Here is a 27,203-nt window from a genome sequence, read left to right as displayed (position 1 = left end):
AGAATGATTCAATATAAAACGACGTAGTAGCATGGGGGTGTAGGAGAAGCTAGCTACCCTAGAGTCTAGGTAAAAATTTGCCCTCTATCTTCCATCAGTTATAGTGGCGGAGGGACCGAAGGCTGGTGGAGGCCTGGCCTCCCCGGCCCAAATTTGCATTCTGTATTTTCAATGCTATGGCTCCCCTAAAATTATTACATATACTATTGAACACACATAAATTTTAGTAAATAAGGCTTGTTATGTTAGTTAAGGAGAGGTGTTTCTCATGAGGGAGTTGAGATTGAATCCTATTCCAAACATATTTTATTTTTTATTTGGCCGTCTAGAAAGGCTATTTTACATTGGGCTTTCTTAGAGCATCAACACTCGTGATATAATTTTATACCACGGTGTAAATATTCATCAAAAGTTGCAAATTTTTACTACTTTGGTGGCATAAAACTATACCATCAAATGGTATATACCATTCCATGGTAAACTTTTGCTTCGTTCCACGTGAAACATGAACCAACCAGGTCATGCCATGTGGCCTGGTTGTCATACATCTTTTATTTATTTTTCAATTGCATTTTGAGAAAAAATTATAAAGTAAAAAATTATGAAAAATTACTATTGTTCATAATTTTTCAAGACATAACATAGACACCCATATTGATATAGTTTTATATATTTTTGAAATTCACTTTTTTCTATCGAAATTGCTTATTTTTATTTAATTAACTTTATAAATAGTAATTAGTTATTTTTAACATAAAACAAAATATAATTATGATTTAATTAAGTGTATAATTCATATATATAGGAAAGAGAAAGTGTGTTGGTAAACTTTTTTTTATACCATGGGTGGGGTGGTTTTTGGAGAAAGTATATTGTATTGTGGTATAGATGATGTGGAGGAGTGAGAAAGTGGTAGAGAGAGAGGGGTGATATGAATTTTTATACCATGAGTGATGATGGTCTTATTAGGTATTGAGTGAATATGGGATAACATTTTAAGACTATGAGATAACTTTTTGAGATAATGAGTACTTCTTCTGTGTTTAAATAAATAAAACATTATCCTTATGCACGTATATATATGGGGTATAAAATTTTGACAGATATTATCTTTAAGCATATTTTTGTGAAAACTACCCTATAGAGCACTTTTTTTTGCGAAAAACTAGCTAATAAAAAAAAATGTTGTAAGAAAAAGGATAAATGTTATAAGAGACTACTCTTGGTCGAAAAGTCATCGTTGACTTTTATTTTCCGGCGTTGATCATGTCACGTACCAATTAAAAGAAACGAGGGAAATGATGAATTAAACATTAGTCAAAGCGAATTAAATCCTAACACACAATTGGGATTGTTAACAATAAACTATGGTAATAATAATGTCAAAAATTAAAACTTGTCAAGGAACATAAACGAGGAATTGAAGTGTTAAAAAAGATGCCGATCGAGAAAATAAAGGAAGCTAAGAAATGAATAGGTAAAGTTAAGAGTTGCAAATGGTGTTGGTGGAGATTGGTTGAGAATTGAGGAAGGATGGTAGCTAGTGTTGGTGGAGATGGGTTTGTTTTCATTTTTAATTTTAATAACTTACCCTTAGCTTTCAACTAGAAGAACAACACAATAGGCAATTGAAAGATCGAGGGTGAAATTCGACTTCAAATAAATCGCATGGAATGGGTTCACAATGTTAAGATATATTAGTATTAATATATCTTTGACTTAGTATATATATGTAATTATTCTGTTTTCCTAATTTGTAACTTAGCATATATTTTAGTGTATAGCTATCCCTTGATTTGTGGCATAAGATAAGCATGTAATGTGTATATATAGTCACAGCAAGTCTAATGGAAAACTCACGGAATACAATTCCTTCATGGTATCAGTTGCTTAGGGTGTTTTTTTCCGCTGCTCCCTAATACTGTTCCGCCTCTTCTTCTTCTCTTTTCTTCTCTTCTCTTCTTTCTTTCTCTGTTATTCTCCTCTGTTTTACAGTAACAATGTCGGATAGCAAATCCTCTTTCCACCCGGCATTTACTGTCTCGAATATTAAGAGAAACATCCCAATTACTCTTGAATTGGAAAATGCTGCGTATTCTACTTGGGCGGAACTATTCAAAATTCACGCTCGGTCTCACAAGGTTCTCGACCATATTATTGCTCCGAAGAAGAAGGTGGCTTCCCCTTCAACCGATGAGGAAAAGGAGTTATGGTTGACGTTGGATGCACTCGTTCTAGGGTGGATTTATTCGACAATTTCAAAGGATCTTTTGCAGACAATTATTGAACCGGATTCAACGGCGATGGAAGCTTGGGAAAGGTTGCGTGATATTTTCCAAGACAATCAGAAATCTAGAGCCGTAACCCTTGAACATGAATTCTCCAACACGAAGATGGAGGATTTCTCTAACGCCTCGGCGTATTGTCAAAGGCTCAAAAGCCTTTCCGACCAATTGAAAGATGTAGAGGCACCGGTGGACAACAACCGGCTTGTGCTTCAATTGGTTGCCGGTCTCACAGACTCCTGCAATGGTGTTGCTACTCTCATCCAACAAAGCAGCCCCCTCCCTCAATTTTACCAAGCCCGATCGATGCTCACGTTGGAGGAGGCGGGTTTGGCTAAGAAGGCTGCTCATTCCGCTACAGCTATGGTGGCGGCTCTTCCCGGGATTCTGACTTTGGCTCTGATTCGGGTTCCTCACGTGGTAAGAACAAGAATCAGAAGAAGAATGGTAACCGCAAGCAAACGGGTGGTGGCCAGAACGCAGGGGGTGGTTGCAGCACCAGTCCTGGCGGCGGTCAGAACACTGGTGGGGGTCGCGGTGGTCCGGGTCAACAACAACAGCCACAGTGGGGGTCGGTTCCTCCATGGCATCCCCAATACCAACAGTACCCACCTTGGGGGTATTTTCCTCAATGGACTACTCCACCTTGTCCATACCCAACCCAAGGTTGGGCCAGACCTCAAGGCCCAATGAAGCAGCAACATTTTAGCATACTAGGCCCTCGCCCACAACATGCTTATGCGGCTTCTCAACAGTCTTATACTCCGACAGATATCGAATCGGCTATGCACATAATGACATTGAGCCAACCAGACCCCTCGTGGTATATGGACACCGGTGAAACTTCGCACATGACATCCTCCAATGGTAATCTCCCGTCTTATTTTAATTTGAGCAATCATCATAATGGTATTATTGTTGGTAATGGTCATTCAATTCCAATTCGTGGTTGTGTTCATACTACTTTGCCTTCCCCGAACCCACCCTTGTCTCTTTCTAACGTCCTTCATGCACCAAAACTCATCAAGAAACTAATTTCTGTTAGAAAATTTACAACTGATAATTGTGTGTTTGTTGAGTTTGACCCTAATGGTTTTTCTGTGAAGGATTATCAGACGGGGATGCTAATAATGAGATGTGATAGTCAAGGAGATCTATACCCACTCACTACCACCTCTTCAACCTCTTCTCCATCAACCTTTACGGCCTTATGTAGGGAATAATTTCAAGCGTTAACCCCTAGCTTGAACCCCACTGTGATCATACACTAAAGTACAGTGGCGCCCAAAAGGGAAGAAGATAGAGCAAAAGAGTCGCCAACAAGTTTTAGGAACTTGTAAACCGTTCACATGGTGAATGTTACACCCCTTAACGATCCAAGAGATCGTCAACTCCATAAGGTCTTGAACCAAATAAGGGTTCGGGGATGAAGGTACAAATCCAACATAAAAGAGATTGAACCTGCCCTAATAATAGACCTCTACTTTATTCAGATCGTATTCATGTGCGCTTTCTGATTAACATGCAATCAATAGATTTACCCTAAACCTGTTTATCTATGTTGGTTGAATTTAATGCACAAATAAATCTATTATTGGCGATCACTTGAATTATAATCAAATTAACCCTAAACAAGATTATTAATTATCTTATTAAGCTTGATTACAAGTACCAAATTCCCTTTAGATATGCATAAAAGGTGTGATCAAGCAATAAAAATAAAAAATATCAAGCAACATAATAATAATAAAATAATAACAATAATCAAAATAATAGTCATCATAATAACAATCATCATAAATAAAATAATAATAATAATTACAATAATAAACATAAATCATGTTAAAGCATAATAAAAATAGCAAGATCCTAGGCATGATACTAACAAGATTAATAACAAACCCTAGCATGTCACTAAGCAATCAAATCTTTAACCCTAACATGATACTAACAATCATAAATATTAGGAATAACATAGGAAGCATCGTAACAATCATATTTAATATTAAAAATTACCCTAGACATGATATAGGAATATCATAACAACAATATAAACATGATTTCTACATCATAATGTCAATAAATCAATTAAAGTACTTACTTTGATGCCTCGTACCTCTTTCTAATAACAAAATACACACGTTAGTAACTTTAAGGAAAATAATAAACCGAAAATCAAATTAAATAATTAAAATAGAGATTTGGGACCAAACCCTCAGAAATTAAACCTTTCACGTCTAGGGCGAAGACAACTTCGAATATGGCTAGGTGTTTCTAGATCTAATGAATGCGAAATTTTGTATGTAAAAAACAAGTTTAGAAAAGAGAAAGATGAATGAAGGAAATCTTGATGAGAATTAGCGAATGATTAAAGAGAATGAGAGAAAATTGAAAACTGGTTGTAGGTGAATATAGATGAATGTTGATGAGAATTGGTTCATGAAAACGGAGTTTTTAATACGTTATTTATAGAGAAAATCAGCCAAAAAGATAAAATTAACAAAACAGAGTCTGGCGCACGCAAAACGAGATTGGCGCCAGGAATCGGCCATTGGCGCAAGGCGCCAGGCGCTAATTCTGTTTTTGACGCGTTTTCTAAAATCAGATAAATTTTGCCGTACAGGAGGATAAAATCGTATCTTTTCCTCAAAATGTTCTTTGATTTTAATTAAAACTCTGAAAAGTCAACAAAAGTCACATTATCAATGCTAATTGAATTAGGAATGAAAAGAACCTTCTAGAAGAATTTAGAAGACTAAAACCATTCCTAATTGCATTAGGGATGATAAATCATATTAGGCCCTCCCCTAGATCATTGGGCCGCATATAAGGCTCAAACCGGGCCCATTTTAGTAAATTGGCCATAACTTCTTCAATATTCATCGGAATTGAGCTTATAATATATCGTTGGAAAGCCCTTGTCAAGCCCCATCCAAATACACTACTATTGGACCCATATCATGGACCAACCAAACTGTATTGGCTGTTTTCGTAAAATAAGTTTTCAAAAACAGAGAGAAGAGAAAAGAAATTAAAACTATCCGCAACACTAAACTTTCCACACTTTCACTTCATTCGATTATGATTCGACGTGAAAGGTACTCATCTCTGGGTTTGGTTTTGAGGAGACACATTTGGGTGTCTACACCTTAGCATCCTCTCTTTAGCATGATCGATTGGGACATCCGGGGTCTTCCATTTTAAAGGCTCTTAATAGTAATAAAAATATTGAATGTAATCATTCCCCTAGTTCTAATATTTGTCACTCTTGTGTACTTGGAAAACACATTAAGTTGCCTTTTATTTCTTCTAATTCAAGTACTACTTTGCCGTTTGATATTGTTCATAGTGATCTATGGTCTTCTTTTGTTTTAAGCTCTTCGGGTCATCGATATTATATGCTTATTTTGGATGATTTTTCTAAGTTTTTATGGACCTTTCCTCTAGCTAGAAAATCTGATGTTTTTGATAAGGTTTTAGCCTTTCAATCTTTTGTGAGCACGCAATTCGACCGACCTATTAAAAATTTCCAATGTGATAACGGGCGGGAATATGATAACAGACCTTTTTGGGCATTGTGTGAGTCTAATGGCATGTCTTTCCGTCTTTCTTGTCCCCATACGTCATCACAAAATGGAAAAGCTGAGAGGAAAATTAGATCTTTGGATAATATTATTCGCACTCTTCTTGCACATGCATCACTTCCACCATCATTTTGGCACCATGCATTGCAAATGGCAACTTACCTTCATAATTTTTGCCAAGTAAATTACTAGAGTACAAATCTCCTCTCCAAGTTCTCTATCAAAAGGAACCATCTTATTCTCATATACGTGTTTTTGGGTGTTTATGTTATCCCTTAATTCAGTCCACAACTATCAACAAGCTTCAACCTCGTTCCACACCATTTGTTTTCTTGGGGTATCCACCAAATCATAGAGGTTACAAATGTTATGACTTATCTTCTAATAGGATCATAATTAGCCGGCATGTTGTGTTTGATGAAACGGTTTTTCCTTTTGCTAAATTACACACACCAACTACACATACATATGATATTTTGGATGATGGTTTAACTCTTATGTGATTAATCACATGGGCATGCCTGAGCAGCCCAATTCACCACCTGTGGCCCAACACGGGTCTCCCTCAGCTGGCCCAACCTTCTCTCCTCGTAATCGGTTTGGGCCACACTCATCTCCCCCTACACGGACTGGGCCGCAAGATACTTCCCCTCCCAGCAGTCCAGTTCCGCTCCTTTCTTTTCCCAACAATGATGTTGTTGTTGGGCAGAATGGGCCACAGGAGGACCGTGGGCCTGCGCAGTCAGCCACGGCCCAACTGCGACCTACCCAACCAGCTAGCCCAATTGTTTCCTCCTCCCAACCCACTCCGATTCCCACTCCTCATCCCACCATGGTCACTCGTAGTAGAAATGGTATCACCAAGCCCAACCTGAAATATCACAATCTCAATACCATGGTGTCCACGGTTACGAAATCCCCTCTTCCTCGTAACCCAATTTTTGCTTTACGTGTCCCGAATTGGAAAATGGCTATGGATAATGAATATAATGCTCTTATTAATAATAAGACGTGGGAGTTGGTGCCCCGTCCGCCTGATGTTAATGTTATTCATTCTATGTGGATTTTTACTCATAAGGTGAAATCTGACGGTTCTTTTGAGAGGCATAAAGCCCGTTTTGTAGGTGATGGAAAAACACAACAGGTTGGCATTGATTGTGGGGAGACTTTTAGCCCGGTGGTCAAACCGGCTACCATCCGTACCGTGCTTAGCTTGGCATTGTCCAAAGCTTGGCAAATTCATCAGCTTGATGTTAAGAATGTTTTTTTGCATGGTGAGCTTAATGAGACTGTCTATATGCATCAACCTCTTGGTTTCCGTGATAAGACTCATCCTGATTATGTATGTTTGGTGCGAAAATCATTATACGGTCTTAAATAGGCACCCAGAGCTTGGTATAAGCGCTTTGCTGATTTTGTTACTTCTATTGATTTTACTAATAGCAAGAGTGACAATTCTCTCTTTATTTATCGTGATGGCTCGAATGTGGATTATTTGTTGCTATATGTTGATGACATTATTCTTACAGCTTCCTCTAATGCTCTAAGGCGTTCTATTATTTCTCTTCTTAGCAAGGAATTTGCTATGAAGGACTTGGGTCTTCTAAATTATTTTCTTGGCATTGCTGTGACAAGGCATAAGGGTGGACTATTTTTGTCACAACGTAAGTATGCCGAGGAGATTATTGAAAGGACCGGGATGAGTTCGTGCAAATCTTCGGCCACTCCTGTTGAGACAAAACCGAAAGTCAGTGCTTCGGGCTCACCTTTTGCAGATCCCACCTTGTATCGTAGCCTTGCTGGGGCGCTACAGTATCTTACTTTTACAAGGCCGGATATTTCTTATACGTTGCAACAGGTATGCTTACATATGCATGATCCGAAAGTAACTCATATGGCTGATCTGAAATGCATCATCCGATATGTACAAGGTACTCTTGACCATGGTTTACATCTTTATCCATCATCTATTTCTACACTTGTATCATATACAGATGCTGATTGGGGTGGGTGTCCCGATACGAGACGGTCCACATCTGGTTATTGTGTGTTTTTGGGTGATAATTTGATATCTTGGTCATCTAAACGACAGGCTACTCTCTCCAAGTCTAGTTGTGAAGCGGAGTACAGAGGTGTGGCTAATGTAGTTTCGTAGTCATGTTGGCTTCGTAATTTGTTGTTGGAGTTGCATTGCCCGATTAAAAAGGAAACTTTGGTTTATTGTGATAATGTGAGTGCTATTTATCTTTCGGGTAATCCAGTGCAACATCAGCATACTAAGCATATTGAGATGGACATTCTTTTCGTTCGTGAAAAGGTGGCTAGAGGTGAAGTACGGGTCCTTCATGTTCCATCTAGGCACCAAATTGCAGACATCTTTACAAAAGGACTACCCCGGGTACTATTTGAAGACTTCAAAGGTAGTCTAAGTGTCTGTCCTCTTCCCGCTTTGACTAAGGGGGTGTGTTAAGATATATTAGTATTAATATATCTTTGACTTAGTATATATGTAATTATTCTGTTTTCCTAATTTGTAGCTTAGCATATATTTTAGTGTATAGCTATCCCTTGATTTGTGGCTTAAGATAAGCATGTAATGTGTATATATATTCACAGCAAGTCTAATGGAAAACTCACGGAATACAATTCCTTCACACAACCAAGCAAGCTTTTCTAGTGGATGTTATATATATGGCAACGAAGATTAGGAGGAGTTTTAGGATCATACGGTTATTTATGGTGGTGATTTTATTGGGTATAGCGCCGGTAGTGTTGCCGAGTTATGTTGGGATGGATAAGAGGGAAATAAGAGAGAAGGAGAGTGTAAATAGCAAATTAATTGGGTGCACATAAGAAAAAGAAGAGATCAATGCTTGAAAATCGCAGCCAACTTCGGAAAAGTACACAGAGGTTTCATTTTACAAAAAAAATGCAAGGTGATGGTTTTCGTTTACAAAAAACGCTTTAAAAGTTTTTTTTTTTTTTTTTTTTTTTTTTTTTTTTTTTTTTTTTTTGTAAAATGGTGCTTTTTAAAGATTTTTTTAATTTTATTTTGTATAAAAAAGGCTCATAACATTATATTTTTCTAAGCTTATTAAGAATAATCTTAACCATTATTTAAGATTTCACGTATATTTTTAATCAAAAAATCAGTATGGTCCAAGATCGGTTTTTATAAGGTTTTGGACAGGATCGGACCAGAAAAATAAATTTCCAAACCCGAATACCGGACCGAGTAATTTGGTCAGGGGTGATCCGATCCTTTTTTTCGGTTCAGAGCGATTTGTTTTTATACACTCGGGTACACCGTACACCCAACTAACTCAAAGTTAATTTTTGTTCTTCATTAAATGATTAAATGAAAAACAATCATCAAAATGAGAACAAAATACTTATGGGTGTACGGTATATCCGGGTGTATATAACAATCATTCCATATGCATGGTGATTATCCTAAATATGAAGTAATACAAATGACCTAAGGTTGTGTTTGGATTCAAGAATTTCATTTGAAATCTAGAATTTCAAATTTGGAATTTGAATTAATGACATTCAATTCCAAATTCCCTGTTTGGAAAAAACTTAGAATTTCAAATTTATCAAAATTCTCTCTTCCTTGCTCTACTCTCCCTGACATTCAAATCCCCCAACTTGTTCATCCAAATCTCATTCCTCCGCATGTTCATCCAAATCCCCAAATTGTTGACCCAATTAGATGAGAAATCGGCATCAATCAACCAAAATCTACAGTCATTATTTAGATTATGACATCAATCAACCCAAATTGTCATTCAAATTAACATATTAATGGTCAGAAAATTGTTTTTTTTTTTTAAAAAAAAACCATTAGTAACTTTTCGATCGAGGAGAACGCAAACAAGCTGCTTTAATGGAGGATAGAATCTTCAGTAATACAGAGTACATCGATGGAGGAGAGAGAGCTAAGAAGTTGCTTCAATGGAGGAGAGAGAAAAAAATTTGGGGAAACCTAAAAAGACCTAGGAGAGAGAAATTGGGGTAATTTTTTTTACCCGTGAGAATTTGAAATGACATCTTATGAGATAGAATTTGCAATTCATTGATTTGGATATAATTATTTCATTGCTTGGATTTGGCCCAAATCAGAATTTCAAATTTTTGTATTACCCAAACAACTCATTTGGCCCAAATCAGAATTTCAAATGAAATCCTTGATACCAAACAGACCATAACAGAAATGAAAAGGTAAAGTTAAGAGTTGAAAATGAAAACATAATGGTTGAACATTATTTCATACATGATATTATTAAGAGTTGACAATCGATTACAATCCAAGGCTCCAAGCTGTAGATAGTAGGAAACACATCAACATAAATAAACAAGGCAAAGAAAAAGTCAATTTCAAACCACAAGCATAAGGAAAACAGAATGTGTAACCAAAGCTACATACACAAGCTAAGCAGAATATAGATAGCTCTACAGCTAGCCGTACATCGTATGACCACCATAAGCCGTGCAAGGGTGGGTAGCTAGAGTCAATAGACAAATCATTTAGGGACCTGGCATTCGTAAACACCCGTAGAAACTTGAACGCAGGATAGGCCACTGTCAGGGCAGCATTCATATAAACCAGGATAACACTCATGAGTCGGGTGGTCCTCACATTCTTCCTTGCATTTGAAAACTCCAGGAGTAACTTCTTTGCAAGTAAGTCCTTCACAACAGTTATTATTTGTAGGATCACAAGGAGTGTCATAGGGCTCACAACACTTTAAGCTGACTCCACAGACACATGGTGACATACACTGAAGATTTGAAGTACAGGCTACAGCAGGACACACAGCTCCCGCTTTCATCGCAACCATTTGCAACAACACTGCAAAATCAAAATGTTGTTTATCAGCTAGAGTATATCATATCAATTACGAGCATTTATATTATATACGAAGTATTAGAATTTGTTGAAAACCATATTATAAAAACCAAATTTTGTTGAAAACCATTTTATAAGTATTTTTTTTTGTTAAGTCCCACCACTCCCTGCATGAAGCAGAGGAGTTATGAAGAGGGGAATGAACAGAGAAAAAGGGGAAAAAAAAGAGTGGGGTTAAGTGGGTCACGTGAGCTGCACATGCTAGTCAACGCCGAAAATATAAGTTAATAGTTGGAATTCGGGGAGTGGTGGAACTTCACAAAAAAAAAATTTAAAACAGGTGTGGTTGGATAAAAAATTTGTTATAAGATGCTTTTTAACAAAATTTCCTATCATATACAAGTATTAGATTAGTGTTTTGTAATAAAAGAAAATGTAATCACGTACGGAGTACTAGAGAGCTAATTATATGCTATAATAATATAAAGTGGTACGTGAGATTATTAATTACCTGCTGCCAAAAGGAATGCCATTATTGCTTTCTTCATTTTCTTTCAGTTTATCTTTTCAACTCTTAATTTCGTACAAAGTAGAATACAATGTTTTTTTTTTGTTTGTGATTTCTCATTGAATTTTTCTCTACTTATACTACTTTTGTGAGCCCATCTAATATTATTCTAATGTCTTTGACTTCTTTTTTTCATTCATATTTTATAATACAAAGTCGTCTACCTCTCTGAATGTGTTACAACATTACTCATTATGTCCAAGTATGTTGTTATTTTGCCAACTACGACAACATACATATTCTGATCCTATTTAATTTAATTTAATATATTGTTTTTACCTATTTTTCGTAAACATTACTTCATGTTTTTATTAAGTAATCTAAAATGTCTCTATAATATATGGTTATATTATACATACATTCGGCATTATTATATTACCTACATTTAAGTTTCAATTCTATTAAGTTGGTAGCTAGGAAAGAGAAGTAGTTAAATTCACCCTCTAATATATATATAGGGGGAGACTCTCGTGAGAATTTTTCTTATGTGAGAATTTTCTTATGTTCTAAATTTTTACTCGTATGTTCTAAATTTTAAATATGATTTTCTAAACATTTTTCCCGGTGTTCTAAATTGGTACTCACATGTTTTAAACCATAAATTAGTTAAGTTAGATGTTATAAATTTCGAATGACTTATTCTGAAATTTTAACTTATATGTTCTAAATTTTAAAACGTGCGTGTGTTCTAAGATTTTTAGTTATATGTTTTAAATTCGAAAGCATATGTTCCATTTTTTACTCGCATGTTCTATATTTTTACATATAAGTTCAATATTTTTACTCCCATTTTCTATATTTTATACCAAATGTTCTAAATTTTTTTATTCCCACGTTCTAAATTTTAAATCAGATGTTCTAAATTTTAGTCATATGTTCTAAATTTCATAAAGCAAATTTTTTAATTTTTTACTCACATGTTCTAATTCATGAATCATATGTTCTAAATTATTGCTCACACACATGTTCAAAATCATTATTCATATGTTCTAAATTATTAGTCATATTACTAATTTTAAATTTGAGTCGCATGTTCTAAATTTTTACTCGTATGTTCTAAATTTTTACTCACGTGTTCTAAATTATAGATCAGTTCTCATATAAGTATGAATTCTCACATATGAACCTATTCTCACCGGATCCCTCCCCTATATATATATATATATATATATATATATATATATATATATATATATATATATATATATATATATATATAAGAACTCTAGTTATATAAAAACCCATTTCAATCATAGGATTAAGTTATTTTGGATAGTTAAGATTAAAACACGTATCCAACTTTTTCAATCTCCTTACCCACCTCCCAACTTTTTCTCTCTCCTCTAACTTTCTCTCTGTTCCTCACGAATCTCTCATTTTCTCTCTCCTCAAACCCCCAAAAATCTCCATAGAAGTTGCAATTTGAAGGATTTTCGTTTCAGGTATGTTTTTCTTTTCGATTTAGTTCAAATTTTCATGAAATTAGCATGATGTTGAAGTGGATTTTGCGGTTTTTCGATGCGGTTATTGCAATTTTTAGGGTTCGAATTTAGGGTTCATTTTTTGAGTTTGATTTTTCGCATGGAGTTTGATTATTTTGAGTTCGAGTTTTGCAAATTTAGGGTTCGAATCTTTGCGAATTATTTTGTTTGATTTATGAGAATATTTTTTCGATTTTTGTTCAATTTTTGCGAATTAATTTGTTCGATTTTTGTTCAAATTATTTTGTTTGATTTTTATTTTTTTTTTCCATCAATTTCGAACAGATTTTTCAAGAATTTCTCAATTTTTGATTTTTCTTCTTCTTCAAATTCAAACAATTGATTATAGATATGTCAATTTCAAATTAATCCATCCAGAATAAGTTAGAACATATTAATATTTTAGAACATACGAATATTTTACGAAGTATATATGCAGAGATTGACTATGATTTTCACTTTGGATTTGTCAGTGTTACTTCCCTTGCTTATATGTGTCAATCACATATATCTTTTCTTGTATATTGGCTTGAAAATTGGACTAATGTACATACATAGTCCATTATTGGGACTCTCACAAAGTATTAATTTAGAGTATCATATAGTTGAAACATCTCAGTAGATTGCACTGATTGATATTGCTTAGTATTTTCGGATCAAATCAAAAAGCATAGTCAATGCATAAAGTTGTAACTTGGCTGAAATATAATTATTTTGGTAATGACTTATGTTCTAAATTACATGTTCTAAACAATAAACTTATCTTCTAAAGTTCATGTTCTAATTCAAATCTTTTTCTCCTATCAAGTAGCATAGTCGATGCATAAAGTTGTAACTTTGGCTGAAATGTTATTTCGGTAATGGCTTTAGCTAAAGTGTTGTTACTATTAAATTAATAGTCTCTATTTATTAATTTTCCATCTATGCATAAAATTTTAGAGCGTAGGGAAAAAAAATTAGAACATAAGTAGAAAAAAATTAAAAAATATAAAACATAGGGAAAAAAAATTTAGAACTTAAGAAAAGTTGTAAAACATAGGAAAAATAATTTAAAACATAAAATAAAATTTAGAACATAAGTTTAGAACATAGGGTGAAAAAATTTAGAACATATGAAAATAATTTAGAACACATATTTAGAGCTTAGACAGAAAATTTAGAACATAGATGAAAAATTTTAGAACATAGGGAAAATTTTTTTAAACATAGATAAAAAAAATGTCAAATATGAAAAAAAAAGTTTAGAACATAGGGTGAAAATATTTAGAACATAAGGCGAAAAAAATTTAGAACATAGGAAAAAATTTAGAACATATAAGGCGAAAAAAGTTTAGAACATAGGGAAAAAAATTTAGAACATAGGGTGTAAAATTTAGAAAATAGGAAAAAAGTTTAGAACATAGGGTGAAAAAATTTAGTATATAGGAAAAAAGTTTAGAACATAGGGTGAAAAAAATTAGAACATAGAAAAAAAATTTAGAACATAGGGTGAAATTTTTCAAAAATATACGAAAAATTCAGAGCATAGACAGAAAAATTTAAGTAATGGATGAAAAAGTTTAGATGATAGGAAAATAATTTAGAACATATAAAAAGGGGTAAACAGAAAAAATTAAAGTATTAATTAGTAAAAAAACTTTTGAAAAATTAAAGTATTAGCAAAAAACTTTTGAACATTTACGGTAATTGAAAAAAAGAACATATGCTAAAACATATTAGCTCAATTGGTAGAGCACTATGCAATTGCATAGAGGATGTAGGTTCGAATCCTACATAGGTTATTTTTATAAAAAAAAAACTTTCGAAAGTAAACCATAATAACTTAATAGTAAAACATGAAAATAAAACAAATTATTTTTTCAAATTATGTTCTAAATTATTTTTCTTATGTTCTTAATTTTGTTTGCTTATGTTTAAAATTTTGTTTTTCTATGTTCTAAATTTTTTCTACTTATGTTCTAAATTTTTTCAGCTTATGTTCTAAAATTTTTCCTATGTTCTAAATTTCTTTATATGTTCTAAATATAAACTCTTCATAATTACAGAATTGCCATTACTAAAGGATCATTTTAGATGGTTAGCTCAAAACTAATAAATGGCTGAGATTGGTTCTGATATAAGATTGGGTTTTTACATGAGCCTTCATATATATATATATATATATATATCCTGTGAGAACCTAGGTCTATAATAGGAACTAGAAACTCATCTCGTCCGTTGATCACTTGAAATCTGACGACTGAAATCTTACCCGCTTCATTAAGGGAAAAATAGGAATATGGCGCATTGAATGACTACCTCTAAACCTTCCCGTTTCCTTTTTCTCTTTCTCTCTCTCCTCGACGCACTTTCTCTCTGCGATATGATTTTTTCTTTGTTCTTCGTTCTCATATCAAATTCGCAACCTTGTTTTTCAATCTTCGCTGCTAGTTATGCTAGGCCAAGTAAGTTGTTTGATTTGTTTTTCTCTGTTATTTTAATTCAATTTGGGTTTATGATTTTGAATTTTGATTGATAATTTTTGGTTTAAAATTAGGGTTTTCGCGTTCACGATGTGCTTATTTTTTTCTATCGGGATTTATTGCAATTTTTCTTGTGTTTTTTTTTTTCATGATTTACCGTCCAGATTATAGAGTTAAATTTCAGTAACTAGGAACTTGATTGCAATTATTGTGTCTCTGGTTAATTAAAATTTTATTTGCTTTAATCTATTGCACAACAAGCGTTCGATGAAATGCCTAACTTAGACATCCCAAATATTTAAAACTGCTGATATGATAAAATTTACAAGCTAGACTAGCTGGAATATCAACCTTCTTAAGTTTTCAGTTGCATTGAGTTAAACTTTCGGCCATATTGGTGTGTTTGTGATAATGTGTTTGTTACATTCATAATGAGTTTGTGATAATGTGCTGTGAATTGTAATAATGGCTTTCAAATTCTTATTATTTACTGCATACCTTTTATTTTGTTTCCTCTACTTTTGTATTTTTTTATTTACTTTCTAAGTAGAATCATCTACTTTTGCTGTACTACTGGCTTAGGGTTAATGAAGTTCTATTATGATCTTTTAACATTGCTCATTTCAATTAGCTTATGTAAAATTGTTGTAACTTCTTTGTGAATACGACAATGAAATAAATTGGGGTTAAATTGCGCAATGAAAGAAGATTCAATAGTCTTTGATGATGGAAAAACCTATCAGTTTTCCATCATATCCTTTGATTCATTAACTTGTTTATTTTATACTGGCCTTCTTGATGCTATCTTATTGTCACTAGCAATACTTTTCTGTTTGAGAAAATAGGAAAGATCCAACACTCATAAATGAATGCATCTTTCTTTTCTTGAAACAAATGAAAGATAAATCATGGATCAACTAAGCCCTCTCGGAAGGCAGGAAAAATGTAAGCCGCCCAAAAGGCGGCTTATTAATTTATTTATTTTAGGTAAAAGAATGAGAAAAGTGATGGTGGAAGGAGGGAAAACTCCTTATTTTACCCGTTCTAATTGACTAAGCTTGATTAAGCAGGAAGACCCTTGGTCTCCTGCGCCAATTCTGTCTAAATATCTCTTTAGAATGAGATTAGGATGAAAGGTATTATATCTTAAATTTACTGTTGAGATATTTTGGTCTACTTTAAAGATACTTTGTAGTGCTATCAAATTTCAAACCGAAACCGTTTAACTGCCCGAAACCGACCGACCCAAATGAGAACCGAACCGATTAAAAACCGATTTTTTGGAAACCGAAAACCGACCCGAACCGTATTTTAGTAAATCCGAAACCGAATCGACCCAAATAATGTTAAACCGTATAAGAACCGAACCCGTTAACAAACCGAACCGAATATAAACCGAACTGAAAGAAAACCGAACCGAAAAAGAACCGAACCGTATCTAACCCGAAACCGTTTAAACTGGCAAAAAAACCTCTTACACCGAACCGTTAGCAAACTGCTACCCGTTTGCACCGAACCATTTAAAACCCGAACTGATTGTAAATCGAACTGGTTATAAAACGAACCGTTTATGAACCAAACCGCTTCTAAATCGAACCGTTTACAAACTTTTTTATATAATTAAATGGGTTTTTTTTTTTTTGACGGGGATATAATTAAATGGATTAAATATTAGAAATCTTAGAATATTTTTTTTTAAAATAGCAAGGCAAATCATTCATTAAGGTCTTAAGGATAATCAGTGTTCACAAACAAGAGCAAAACAAGCAGGCTCAGGCCCTGCCTCAAACTATTAGCAACACTAGTGCCTCTAGTCATGTATACATTTGAGGTGATGAAACCAAATGAACAAAAAGCTTGTAATATTAAGTACCAAGGCTTGGCTGAAGACGTAATAAATAAAATTAATTCACAGAGACTATTAAGCATATGATTACATTGATTCTGTGAATAATAATGAAATAAAGATAGGAGTGTGCTAGTGACATGAATATACTATTAGGCTATGTTTTAATTCAGATTCAACTATAATTTAGTAAACTTGAAATGGAACCGATATGAATAACGTTAAAGTGGTAATCGAAGAACCGAACCAATTATAAACTGAACCGAACTAGTTAAAACAAAACCAAAAAAGAACCGAACCAGTTATAAACTGAACAAAAAAAGAACCAAACTGTTTCTGACCCGAAATCGTTTCCAACCCGAAACTGTTTGAACTGGGATAAAAACCGTTTACACCGCACCGTTAACAAACCGCAACCCGTCTGCACCGAACCGTTTACTACCCAGACTGTTTACAACCTGAACTGAATTAAAACCGCTTAAGAATAAACCGAAACCGAATCGAATCGATAACTATTTAAACCGAACCAAAACCGACCCGTGAGACAATTAAACCGATTCCAAACTGACCCGATTAAATACCGAACCGATTTCAAACCGAACCGAAACCGAACTGTCAAACCGTTTTGACAGTGCTAATATTTTGGTTTAATTTTGAGTAATTTTTCTTTACTTCAAACGTTTAATTTACACTAACCTACTAGCATTGTGAAAATGCACAAAAAAAATGTGGGTTCGAATCTGTAGGCGTCGCTCGAAGTGCGTCTACGTAAAAGCATGTGTGAATATGCTTGGCACTCAAAGGAAGTGGGAATTGACATATACGATAAGGGACACGATTAGGGACAAGGAAAGTAGGGAGCAATTTAACAATAATTCCAACAATATAAAATCGTTTAAACATGCAATATGGTGATCATAAAAATAATAGAATAACATCAATATTGGAAGCAATTTAACAATAATTCCAACAATATAAAATCGTTAGAAAAATAATAGAAATAAAAGGAACATAATTCTTACTTTGATTCTGTTTGCTTGCAACTTTCACGCCTTGGCTTAAGGACAGAACCACGAGTAAAGTATGGACTCCTGGGAGTGCTTGAAGAAGGAATTTTGAAAGAATAAGGGTAGGATAGTGTTTACGTTAAAGCATAGAAGAGAGAAAAATAGAGAATTAATTGATGCCCCGTACATCAGAAATGAGGGGGTATTTATAGAAAAAATGTGCTGAGGGAACACACGGAACCCTAAAATGATAAAACCCTAAAAAAGTAAACCGCGACACGTCACTGTGTACCGTGACACGGGAATTTCCACCGTCAGAGGGGAAAAATTCCCGTGACGCGGTGAAAAGTTGCGTAACGCGGGAAATATTTTAGGGTACGGGGAATAAAACGCGTGAAGGGTTTAAGCGGAACGGACACGAAAACTCCCCGTGTCACGGGAAATTCCACCGTCAGATGAGACAGTTTCCCGTGGCACGGTGGACTATTGCCGTGACGCGGGAATTTTTTGTCCGTTTTTCCGTCTAAATTCATTTTTAACCCTAATTTCGTTCAGCATTTTAAGTGCCGATTGAAAATTTCGGGCCAATTCTGATTTATTATTATTTGGACTAAAAAATGAAAATAAGTAAATAAAAATAAATAAAAGGTTTGGGCCAAAATAAATAATAAAACAATAAAATAAAAAAGATTTGGGCTGAAATTAAAAAAATCTATGATTTGACCAAACATCAAGACTGATCCATGGACTATTAAAAAAAATGAATTTAATTAAATATCATTTTTTAAGCACTCTCGAGATTAAATACTGAACCCGACCAATAGTGGCGGTGAAAGGTTGTTCATCATCAGGTTTGGTTTTGGGGAAACATTTTTAGGTGTCTACAGAAGCCCCCACTTTGACTGAGTTTGTAGAAACGTCAGTTTCGAAAACGACAGTCAAAGTAGTCGATAGGGATGGATAATGATTTAAGACGTTCTGCGATTCTAAATCACTATGTATACGCCGATACCTGCAGAAAATGTTAATTCCACAGATAAAAGAGTAAAAGGATTGAATACGTATCTGGCACTAGTGTATCGGTGACAAATGAGTTTGGCAGCTTCCCATGCTTGAAGGAATCCACCGAATGACGTTTGTTGAAACGCTTTCCATGCCTGAGGAAAGCCGACTAATGAATTTGGTAACTTTCTAAGCCTGAAGAAATCTACCAGATGATACTTTCCATGAGGAAAGCTGACATATGAATTTGGCGGTTTTCTATGCTTGAAGAAATCCACCGGATAATACTTTCCATGCTTGAGGAAAGTCGACAGATGATGCGATTGCAAGTCTTTGTGTATCGAGAACCTTGCGCCGTGAAATGATGGTGGTTCGATTGTCCCCGAACCTGGGCTGTAGTTGGTTTGCTTGTCCCCGAACGTGGGCTGTAGATGGTCCGCTTGTCCCTGGACGTAGGCTGTAAATGGTCCGCTTGTCCCCGGACGTGGGCTGGTTGTAAATGGCCCGCTTGTCCCCTGACGTGGGCTATAAATGGTCCGCTTTTCCCCGTACGTGGGCTGTAGATGGTCCGCTTGTCCCCGGACGTGGGCTATAGATGGTCCGCTTGTCCTTGGACGTGGGCTGGTTGTAAATGGTCCGCTTGTCCCCGGACGTGGGATGTAAATGGTCCGCTTTTCCCCGGACGTGGGCTGTAGATGGTCCGCTTGTCCCCGGACGTGGGTTATAGATAGTCCGCTTGTCCCCGGACGTGGGCTGTAATTGAGACCTGCAAAATAAAATTTGCCAAGGGACTCGTATAGACTATGATTGACTTGACCAACTGACCTGACCAAGTTTGACTTGACACGACATGACATGACATGAGTATGACTTGTGATTGTGTGTGTATAGTTTGAGTGTGTGTGTGCAGACACAAGCAACCGAAAATGCAAAAGCACAAATTTTCCATCGTTTTTGTCATGAGACGAGTGGAGGGTACCGACTTTCTCCCGATAAAGAAAGACATGAAAAGTGAAATTTTATTTTCGAACTTTCCTCGATAAAAATTTTGAAAAAGTTTTTGAACTTCCCCAAAATAAAATAATGAAAAAGGGAAGAAGTTTTGAACTTCCTCCTTGAGCAAGACGAAATGAATCGTATGGATTGAATTGCTTGTCCTGAAAATAATGTATGTATGATGCATGTTCTTAAGCCAGGAGGCTAAGGACAATTACATCATGTGACACGATAGATGAATAATGTAGTTCTCCCTTTGCTTAGTAGCCAAGCGATAGTGTAGTTTATCATCTAGTATGTACTGAAGCTCTTTCGTCTTTTCTAATTGTATGACCATGAAAATAACCTATCATTCAACTTGTACAATTGTCGTAGACCTAACTCGATCTATCCTTTCATTAAAGGAATGCATTTATATTTTCAGCACATTTTGTGTGTGGCTCATTAAAAGAATGCATTTGTATCTTCAGCCTAGTAACCCACAAATAACCCCTTTGACCTAGTAACCCCTGACCAACCTAGGAACCCCTCCAACCTAGTAAATACTGGCCGACCTAGTAAGTAACCCCCGACCAAATAATCCCTCTGGCCTAGTAACCCTTAACCAAGTAAGTAATCCCTAATCCTACACCACCCTTAAACTTCACGCCACCAGCAACCGCTCCCGTACCCACAGCCCACGCCGCTAGCAACCATGCCACCACCAATTCCCATACCCAATACTGCCCCACGCCACCACCAACTCCACCACCACGCCTAGCAACCATTCCACCACCAACTAATATACCATCAGCAACCACGCCCAAATTCAACCAAACCCACAACCAAATCTTTAAAAAACGAGCAAACCTAGATCCAACCAAACCGAACCCACAATCGTAAAAAAAAAAAACATCGTGAAAAAAATTAAATCGAACAAATACCTTAAAAATTCACAACGGCTTCGAATTTCACTCGAAATATGGCTAAAAAGCCAAAATCGACCATGAAAACTCTACATCTAGAGTTTCATGGCTGAATTTGACCTTAAAAACCCCTAACTTGTTTTTTTGGCGACGAAGTACGAGGAGCTCCCTCCCCCACTACCACCGCTAAATTCTCAGCCTCCCGCCGCCTCGATCAAGGTGGGTTCGGGTGGCCTAACTAGAGAAGAAGAAAAGAGGAGAGAGAAATAGGAGGAGAGAGAAGAGAAGAATTAAATAAAAAAAATTTATAATGGTTGGCCGCACGTACGGTAGCCACATATAAAATTTGACTTGTATATTTTATCATATATCTACTCGTTTTTTCGAGTAATCTAACTTGTTTTACTTTTTTGGGAAAGTTTTTTTTTTTTTTTTTTTTTTTTTTTTTTTTTTTTGTTTTATGTTAGCAAGGTTATCAATCTTTGAAACTGGTAACTTGAGGGACAACCCCATAATACTCTAGATTAAGATAGAGTATTTAACTTGTTGGTTAAGAGCAATATTAATTTACCTCAACAATAACTTAATTAATAAAATAAATACTAAATATGTTATCTAATTTTAAAGTGATAAAATTATAAGATACTCCATTGATGGAATATTGGTGCAACTTCTTTGCAAACTTGGCCTATTCCAGGACAACATTCATAATAACCAGATAACATTCATGATCATAATGTTGCTCGCAGGGGGCGTCTTTGCATTTGAAAATGCCAGGTCTTACTTGAACGCAAAGTAGGTTATGATCTTCACAACAATATTGTGATATATTAGGGTCACAAGGATCATCATAATGGGCAGGGCAGCCACCATCTTCCTCGGCGCGGATTTGCTGCATCATCACTACAAAAATATATATATATTATGATTTATTAGCTAATTAGTTGTGACATGTAAGCTTAACATCTTATGCATCAAAATAATTAAAAATTTGGGAATTTTGACAATTACCACCTTTTGTTATGTCCATTTTAGCAATTACCACCTTCTATTTTTTTTTTAAAATTACCACCTTCTACTTTTAAAAACATCAAAAGTTACCACCTTCTTACCCCCAACTACCATATGACGTCATTTTGGGCCCATTCTTTCCCTTCTCTCCCTATATCCCTCACATTTCTCATTCCTATTTGGATTCTCATCTCCCCTTTCACTTTTTTCCCCCAAATCACCAATAATTGTTCGTCAATTTTGATTTGGAGGAGTGAATTGAAGTGTTTTTGATTGTTTGGGGGAAAAAAAGTGAAAGGGGGATGATAATCGAGTTAGAAATGAGAAATGTGAGGGAAATATGGAGGAAAGGGAAAGAATGAGTCCAAAATGACGTCATGTGGTAGTTGGGAGGCAAGAAGGTGGTAACTTTTGATGTTTTTGAAAATAGAAGGTGGTAATTTTCAAATAAAAAATAGAAGGTGGTAATTGCTAAAATGGACTAAACAGAAGGTGGTAATTGTCAAAATTTCCTAAAAATTTTAACATAATATTGAAAATGACATGAAAAGTATATGAAAACATAAGAAGACAAACTTAATGGAAAATGGCAAAGGTTGCTAGCATGATTCTTTTTGACGAAGACTTGTTTTCCGTTTTTGGTTTATTAGTAAGGAATATAAATTTTAATGTATCAAAACTATTTGTAATGTATTATACACCAGCTTTCTCTTCTTTCCGTTTCTATTAATTTTTATATGTATGCATGGATTATATTAGTCCATTCAATGTCGACACTATGTGTACGGGACATTCGGATTATAGCATATAGTTTACTTGTTATTTCACTTATTATTGTTTTAATTCGTTTATTCTGAAGCATCTGTGATATAATGGAATAGATTTCAAGGAAATATTAATATGTACATGTTCTTTTTATTTATTTTTGGGTGAAAATTATATACATATTCTATCAATATATGGAATTATGGGTATGCTTCATTTGTCCATAATGCATGTATGACCTTTGTTTTGTTAAGTTCTACCCTTTTATTATTCATAAGGTTAAAGCAACTTTTTTTTCATTTTTAATTTTTAATTTTTAGAAAGATTAGGGAACGATGTTGCGAGAAGATAGACATTCCTAATGCTGCAGTGCATTTTACCTTTAGAAAAAAAAAACCCTGTTTCATTGTGATAAAAGTACAAAAAACCAAATCTTGCAAAAAATTAAAAGTTATTTTCATATATTTCAATTCATAAATGATGAAAATACAATCCCTACCAGGCCATATATATATATGAACCAAAGGAAAGGAAATAAAACAAATTAAAGGAAAAGTCAATCTCGGATCAAACAACAACCAGCAGGCAGCAGCAATTATATACTTTGTATACTGCTTTGCTTGGCCACTCATGAAGATATTGCTCTGACCCCTTTGTGAAAAGCAATTTTTTTAGGAAATTTTGTGAAAAACTACCTATTATACTCCAGAATTTGCGAGAAGATAGATGTTTCTAATTTTAGAAAGATTAGGGTACGATATTGCGAGAAGATAGATGCTCCTAATTTTGCAGTGTGTATTATCTGTAAATTATTTTTGGGTACTTATAGTGATACAAGTACAAAAAACCAATTTAGTGATGCAAAAAATTGAAAATTATTTCATATATTTGAATTCATTAATGATGAAAAATACAATCCCAACCAGGCCACATATATATTAAACATATGAACCAAAAGAAAGGAAACAAGACAAATCAAAGGAAAAGTGAATCTCAAACAACAACCAATTAAGGAAATTAAAAAAGAATGTGTAACAGAAGCTACACATAGCACACGATAATAATGAGCTCAACACCCGGCCTCAGCTTGTTGAGTGCATTGTAGAGTTAGTAAACATATGATCATATATATAGTGTATGATCATATATATACGATGACATTTACAGGCATTGGTAAACTTCGGGTGAAATTGAAACTTGAACGCAATCTAGGCCAGTGCCACTGCAGCATTCAAAAACACCAGGGGTACATTCATGTCCACTATGGGCTTCACAAGTGCCCTCTTTGCATTTTTTACCAGATGCAAGTTGGACACAATTTAAGCCAGTGCAACAATCAAAAAAGTTGGGATAACACTCATGGTCGTGGTGATCCTCACATGTGGTATCATCTTTACATTTGTACACATTGGTTGCAACTTGAACGCAATGCAAGTTTGGATTGGTTGAGCAACATAATTCGTTAGGATTGGTACATGGATCATCATATGCTGCTGGACACGCGCCTTCTCCCGTATGAATTTGCAGCATCATCACTATATATATAACATAAAAATAATTAGTAGTCATCATACAAATTAAATTACTACGTATTGAATGAATGAAGTGAAGAATGAAATACCTAATGCGAAAGTGGCAAGGGTAGCTAGCATCATTCTTTTCGAGAATGCCTTGTTCTCCATTTTTGGTAACTAACTTTGATTATATTATCAAAACTGTTTTTTTTTTGTGATGTATGTACTCCAATACTATACAAAGAGAGAATTCTTGTTTTGTGAGTTTCCTAGATATGTTTCTTGTTATTTATAGGAACTTTCTATTATTATTATTTTTTTCTAATACGTACTCAATGAAAGGTTCGTACTATGTCGCCACCATGTGTTATACATATTTCTTTATATTATTCCATTCACTTATTTCTATAGAATATATGTATTATACATTTATATTTTGGATATACTCTTGATCTAGTCTGCATATATTATTATATCAATACATAACATGTGTTTGGTTTCATTTTGTTGACATAAAATGTTGCTACAATGATGATATATAATACCATAAATAAATAAATTGGTAGTTGCTTTGACTTTTTTAAATTCGTCATTTAGTCCAAGTTGCAATAAGTAAGAAGGATACTGAGCAATTAGGCCCCTCACTTCACTTTATTTTTGATTGAAATTATTTTTATTGAACTAAAATTATTTTTATTAAGTTGAAACTATTTTTGCGCAACCTAAATTATTTTAGCTGAATGAAAATAATTTACTAAACTGAAATTAATTACGCATCCCACCCCTTCCCTTTCCTCACTTTCGTTTCCCGACCCTACCCCGAAACCACCCCCCTAAACTCCCCCTCCCCCGAAAACACCCCTCCTCTCTTTCCCCTCCCTCGGAAACACATTTCTCCCCTTTCCCCTTCCCTTAATCGACCCCTAGCCCTAATCTACCACCTCGAAACCACCCTACATGGGTTTTAGGGTTTCGTTTGGGGTGGTGGTTTAAGGTTGAAAATCGATTACGGGATGGGAAAAGGAGAAGGAGGGCGTTTCTGGGGAGAAGGAAGGGGAGGAGGGGCGGTTTCCGGGGGTAGGGTGTTTAGGAGGGTGGTTTCGGGGCGGGGGTCAGGAAACAAAAGTGAGGAAAGAGAAGGGTGGGATGCGTAGGTGGCGGAAAAGGGGGTGGGGGTGGGGTCGCCGGCGTCGGGCGGTTCTCTGGGATGGCGGACGCCGATAGGGGGCGGGTTGGGGGAAGGCTGGTGGTGGCGCGGTGGTGGGGCTGGGGTGGCTGGGTAATTTTAGGTTTTTTTTATTTTTTCTTTTTTTTAATTTTTTTCTTTTTTTTTCCCAATCATAAAGCGCCACGTGTCTTTATGGCCCCACTTAACGGATTCCTAAACGAAATCTGTTAAGTGGTGGTAATACCTAATTTTTGGAAATTTGTGTGGTGTTAATTTTAATTTTTTATGAGGGTGTTAAAAACCATTTTCGGGTTTTTAACAGGTGTTAAAATCTAAAATTTCCTTATATTTAGGAGAAAGAAAATTGTTAATTGTGAAAGTAAATTTTGAAATAGTATTAGTAAGAGTACAAGTTGTGAGTGCCATTTTTAAAAATGGTATATGTTAGAATGAGTAAATAAAAAAAACATATCTAAAAAAGGAAAATGAGTAAATTTTTTAAAAAAAAAAAAAAAGTAGGGAGTATATCTAAAAAAAATGGAAAATGAGTAAATTTTTAAAAACAAAAGGTACAGATAGATCGTCATCAGGACCTATTCAACTAGTCACCCATAATTGGGAATGAAGAAAGTAAACAACCTTCAAAGTTCTGATTTAATTCCTAAATAATCTAAAGATGCAATTATTAAAAGAAAATAATACAGAAAAATAGATATTTTATTAATAATTTAGCTGATCATCACTTGGAGTAAATTGCTACAATACTGTGTTGTATGTACTATGTTTATGTTTTTATTTATTCCCTCCATTTCGTTTTAGAGGCATTGTTTTTAAAACTACGAATACCTAACTAGGTAGTTTTTGGAGATACAAAAAAAAATGAAAGAAAAATGAAAGCCCATGTGATACGAGAGAGATAGAAATTTTTTATTTACAAATTAAAAAATGATGCATATAGTTTGAAAATAATGCATCATATAACCGAAACAAGGGAAGTATGATAATTACACCCTTACAAATTACAATCTCTAGTGCATAATCTAAGTGAGAGAGTAAATTTTGTATGCAATTTTGAACACCGAAATTGCCCTTAAAGTTAAATATTGTTAATTTTAGGGTCTTTTCTCATACGATTATTTTCATTTCAATTCAGTTCACTTTAGTCCAGCTCAATTCAGTTCAGTTCAGTTCAATTCAGAAATAATAAGTTCAGTTCATTTCAGTTTAGTTCAGCTTTTATTTTCCTTCTCTTATAAAATATTCATTTCAGTTCAGTTCAGCTCTAATAAGTTCAGTTTAATTCAGCTCATTTCAGTAAATGAGAACAGACCCTAAGTCTTATTCTTATTTTAGATTTCAATCAAGTTACAATAGGAAAATAAGGGGGAAAATATTTAATCAATCAGTTTTAACAAAAATTTAAAAAAAATCAAGTGATAAAAAAATAATATTTTCAAAAGGAAAATATATCATTTTTTGAAAAAAATATTATCAAGATAAATGGATAACATAAAATAATAATAATAATAATAATAATATTAATAATAATAATAATAATAAATGTTACATAGTAATCACACAGCTCTAGCAAAATTGAATCACCTTAAATAAATATGTAAATAAAAAAAATAATTATTACACTTTAATAATCCTAACTATGGGCGATTTAATTTTGATAATCCCTACTAAGGTTTATTTTTTTTAATAATTCTAACTATATTATGCTATTTGTTTGCCTTTAATAGTCTTAGTGACCG

At 34.5% G+C, this 27,203-nt stretch overlaps 1 protein-coding gene across 1 annotated transcript; it reads left to right on the top strand.

Moving 5' to 3' along the window:
* The first annotated feature begins 2,000 nt into the window (after positions 1-2,000).
* On the top strand, positions 2,001-3,508 carry LOC110715468. The gene is made up of 2 exons (XM_021894050.1): positions 2,001-2,705; positions 2,762-3,508. Exons 1-2 carry the CDS (start codon positions 2,001-2,003, stop codon positions 3,506-3,508), a joined length of 1,452 nt encoding a protein of 483 aa, XP_021749742.1.
* The last annotated feature ends 23,695 nt before the right edge of the window (positions 3,509-27,203 follow it).

This window comes from Chenopodium quinoa, unplaced genomic scaffold (assembly GCF_001683475.1).
Source record: "Chenopodium quinoa cultivar QQ74 unplaced genomic scaffold, ASM168347v1, whole genome shotgun sequence".
Taxonomy (NCBI): domain Eukaryota; kingdom Viridiplantae; phylum Streptophyta; class Magnoliopsida; order Caryophyllales; family Amaranthaceae; genus Chenopodium; species Chenopodium quinoa.
This window is presented reverse-complemented; position numbering and strand designations above follow the sequence as displayed.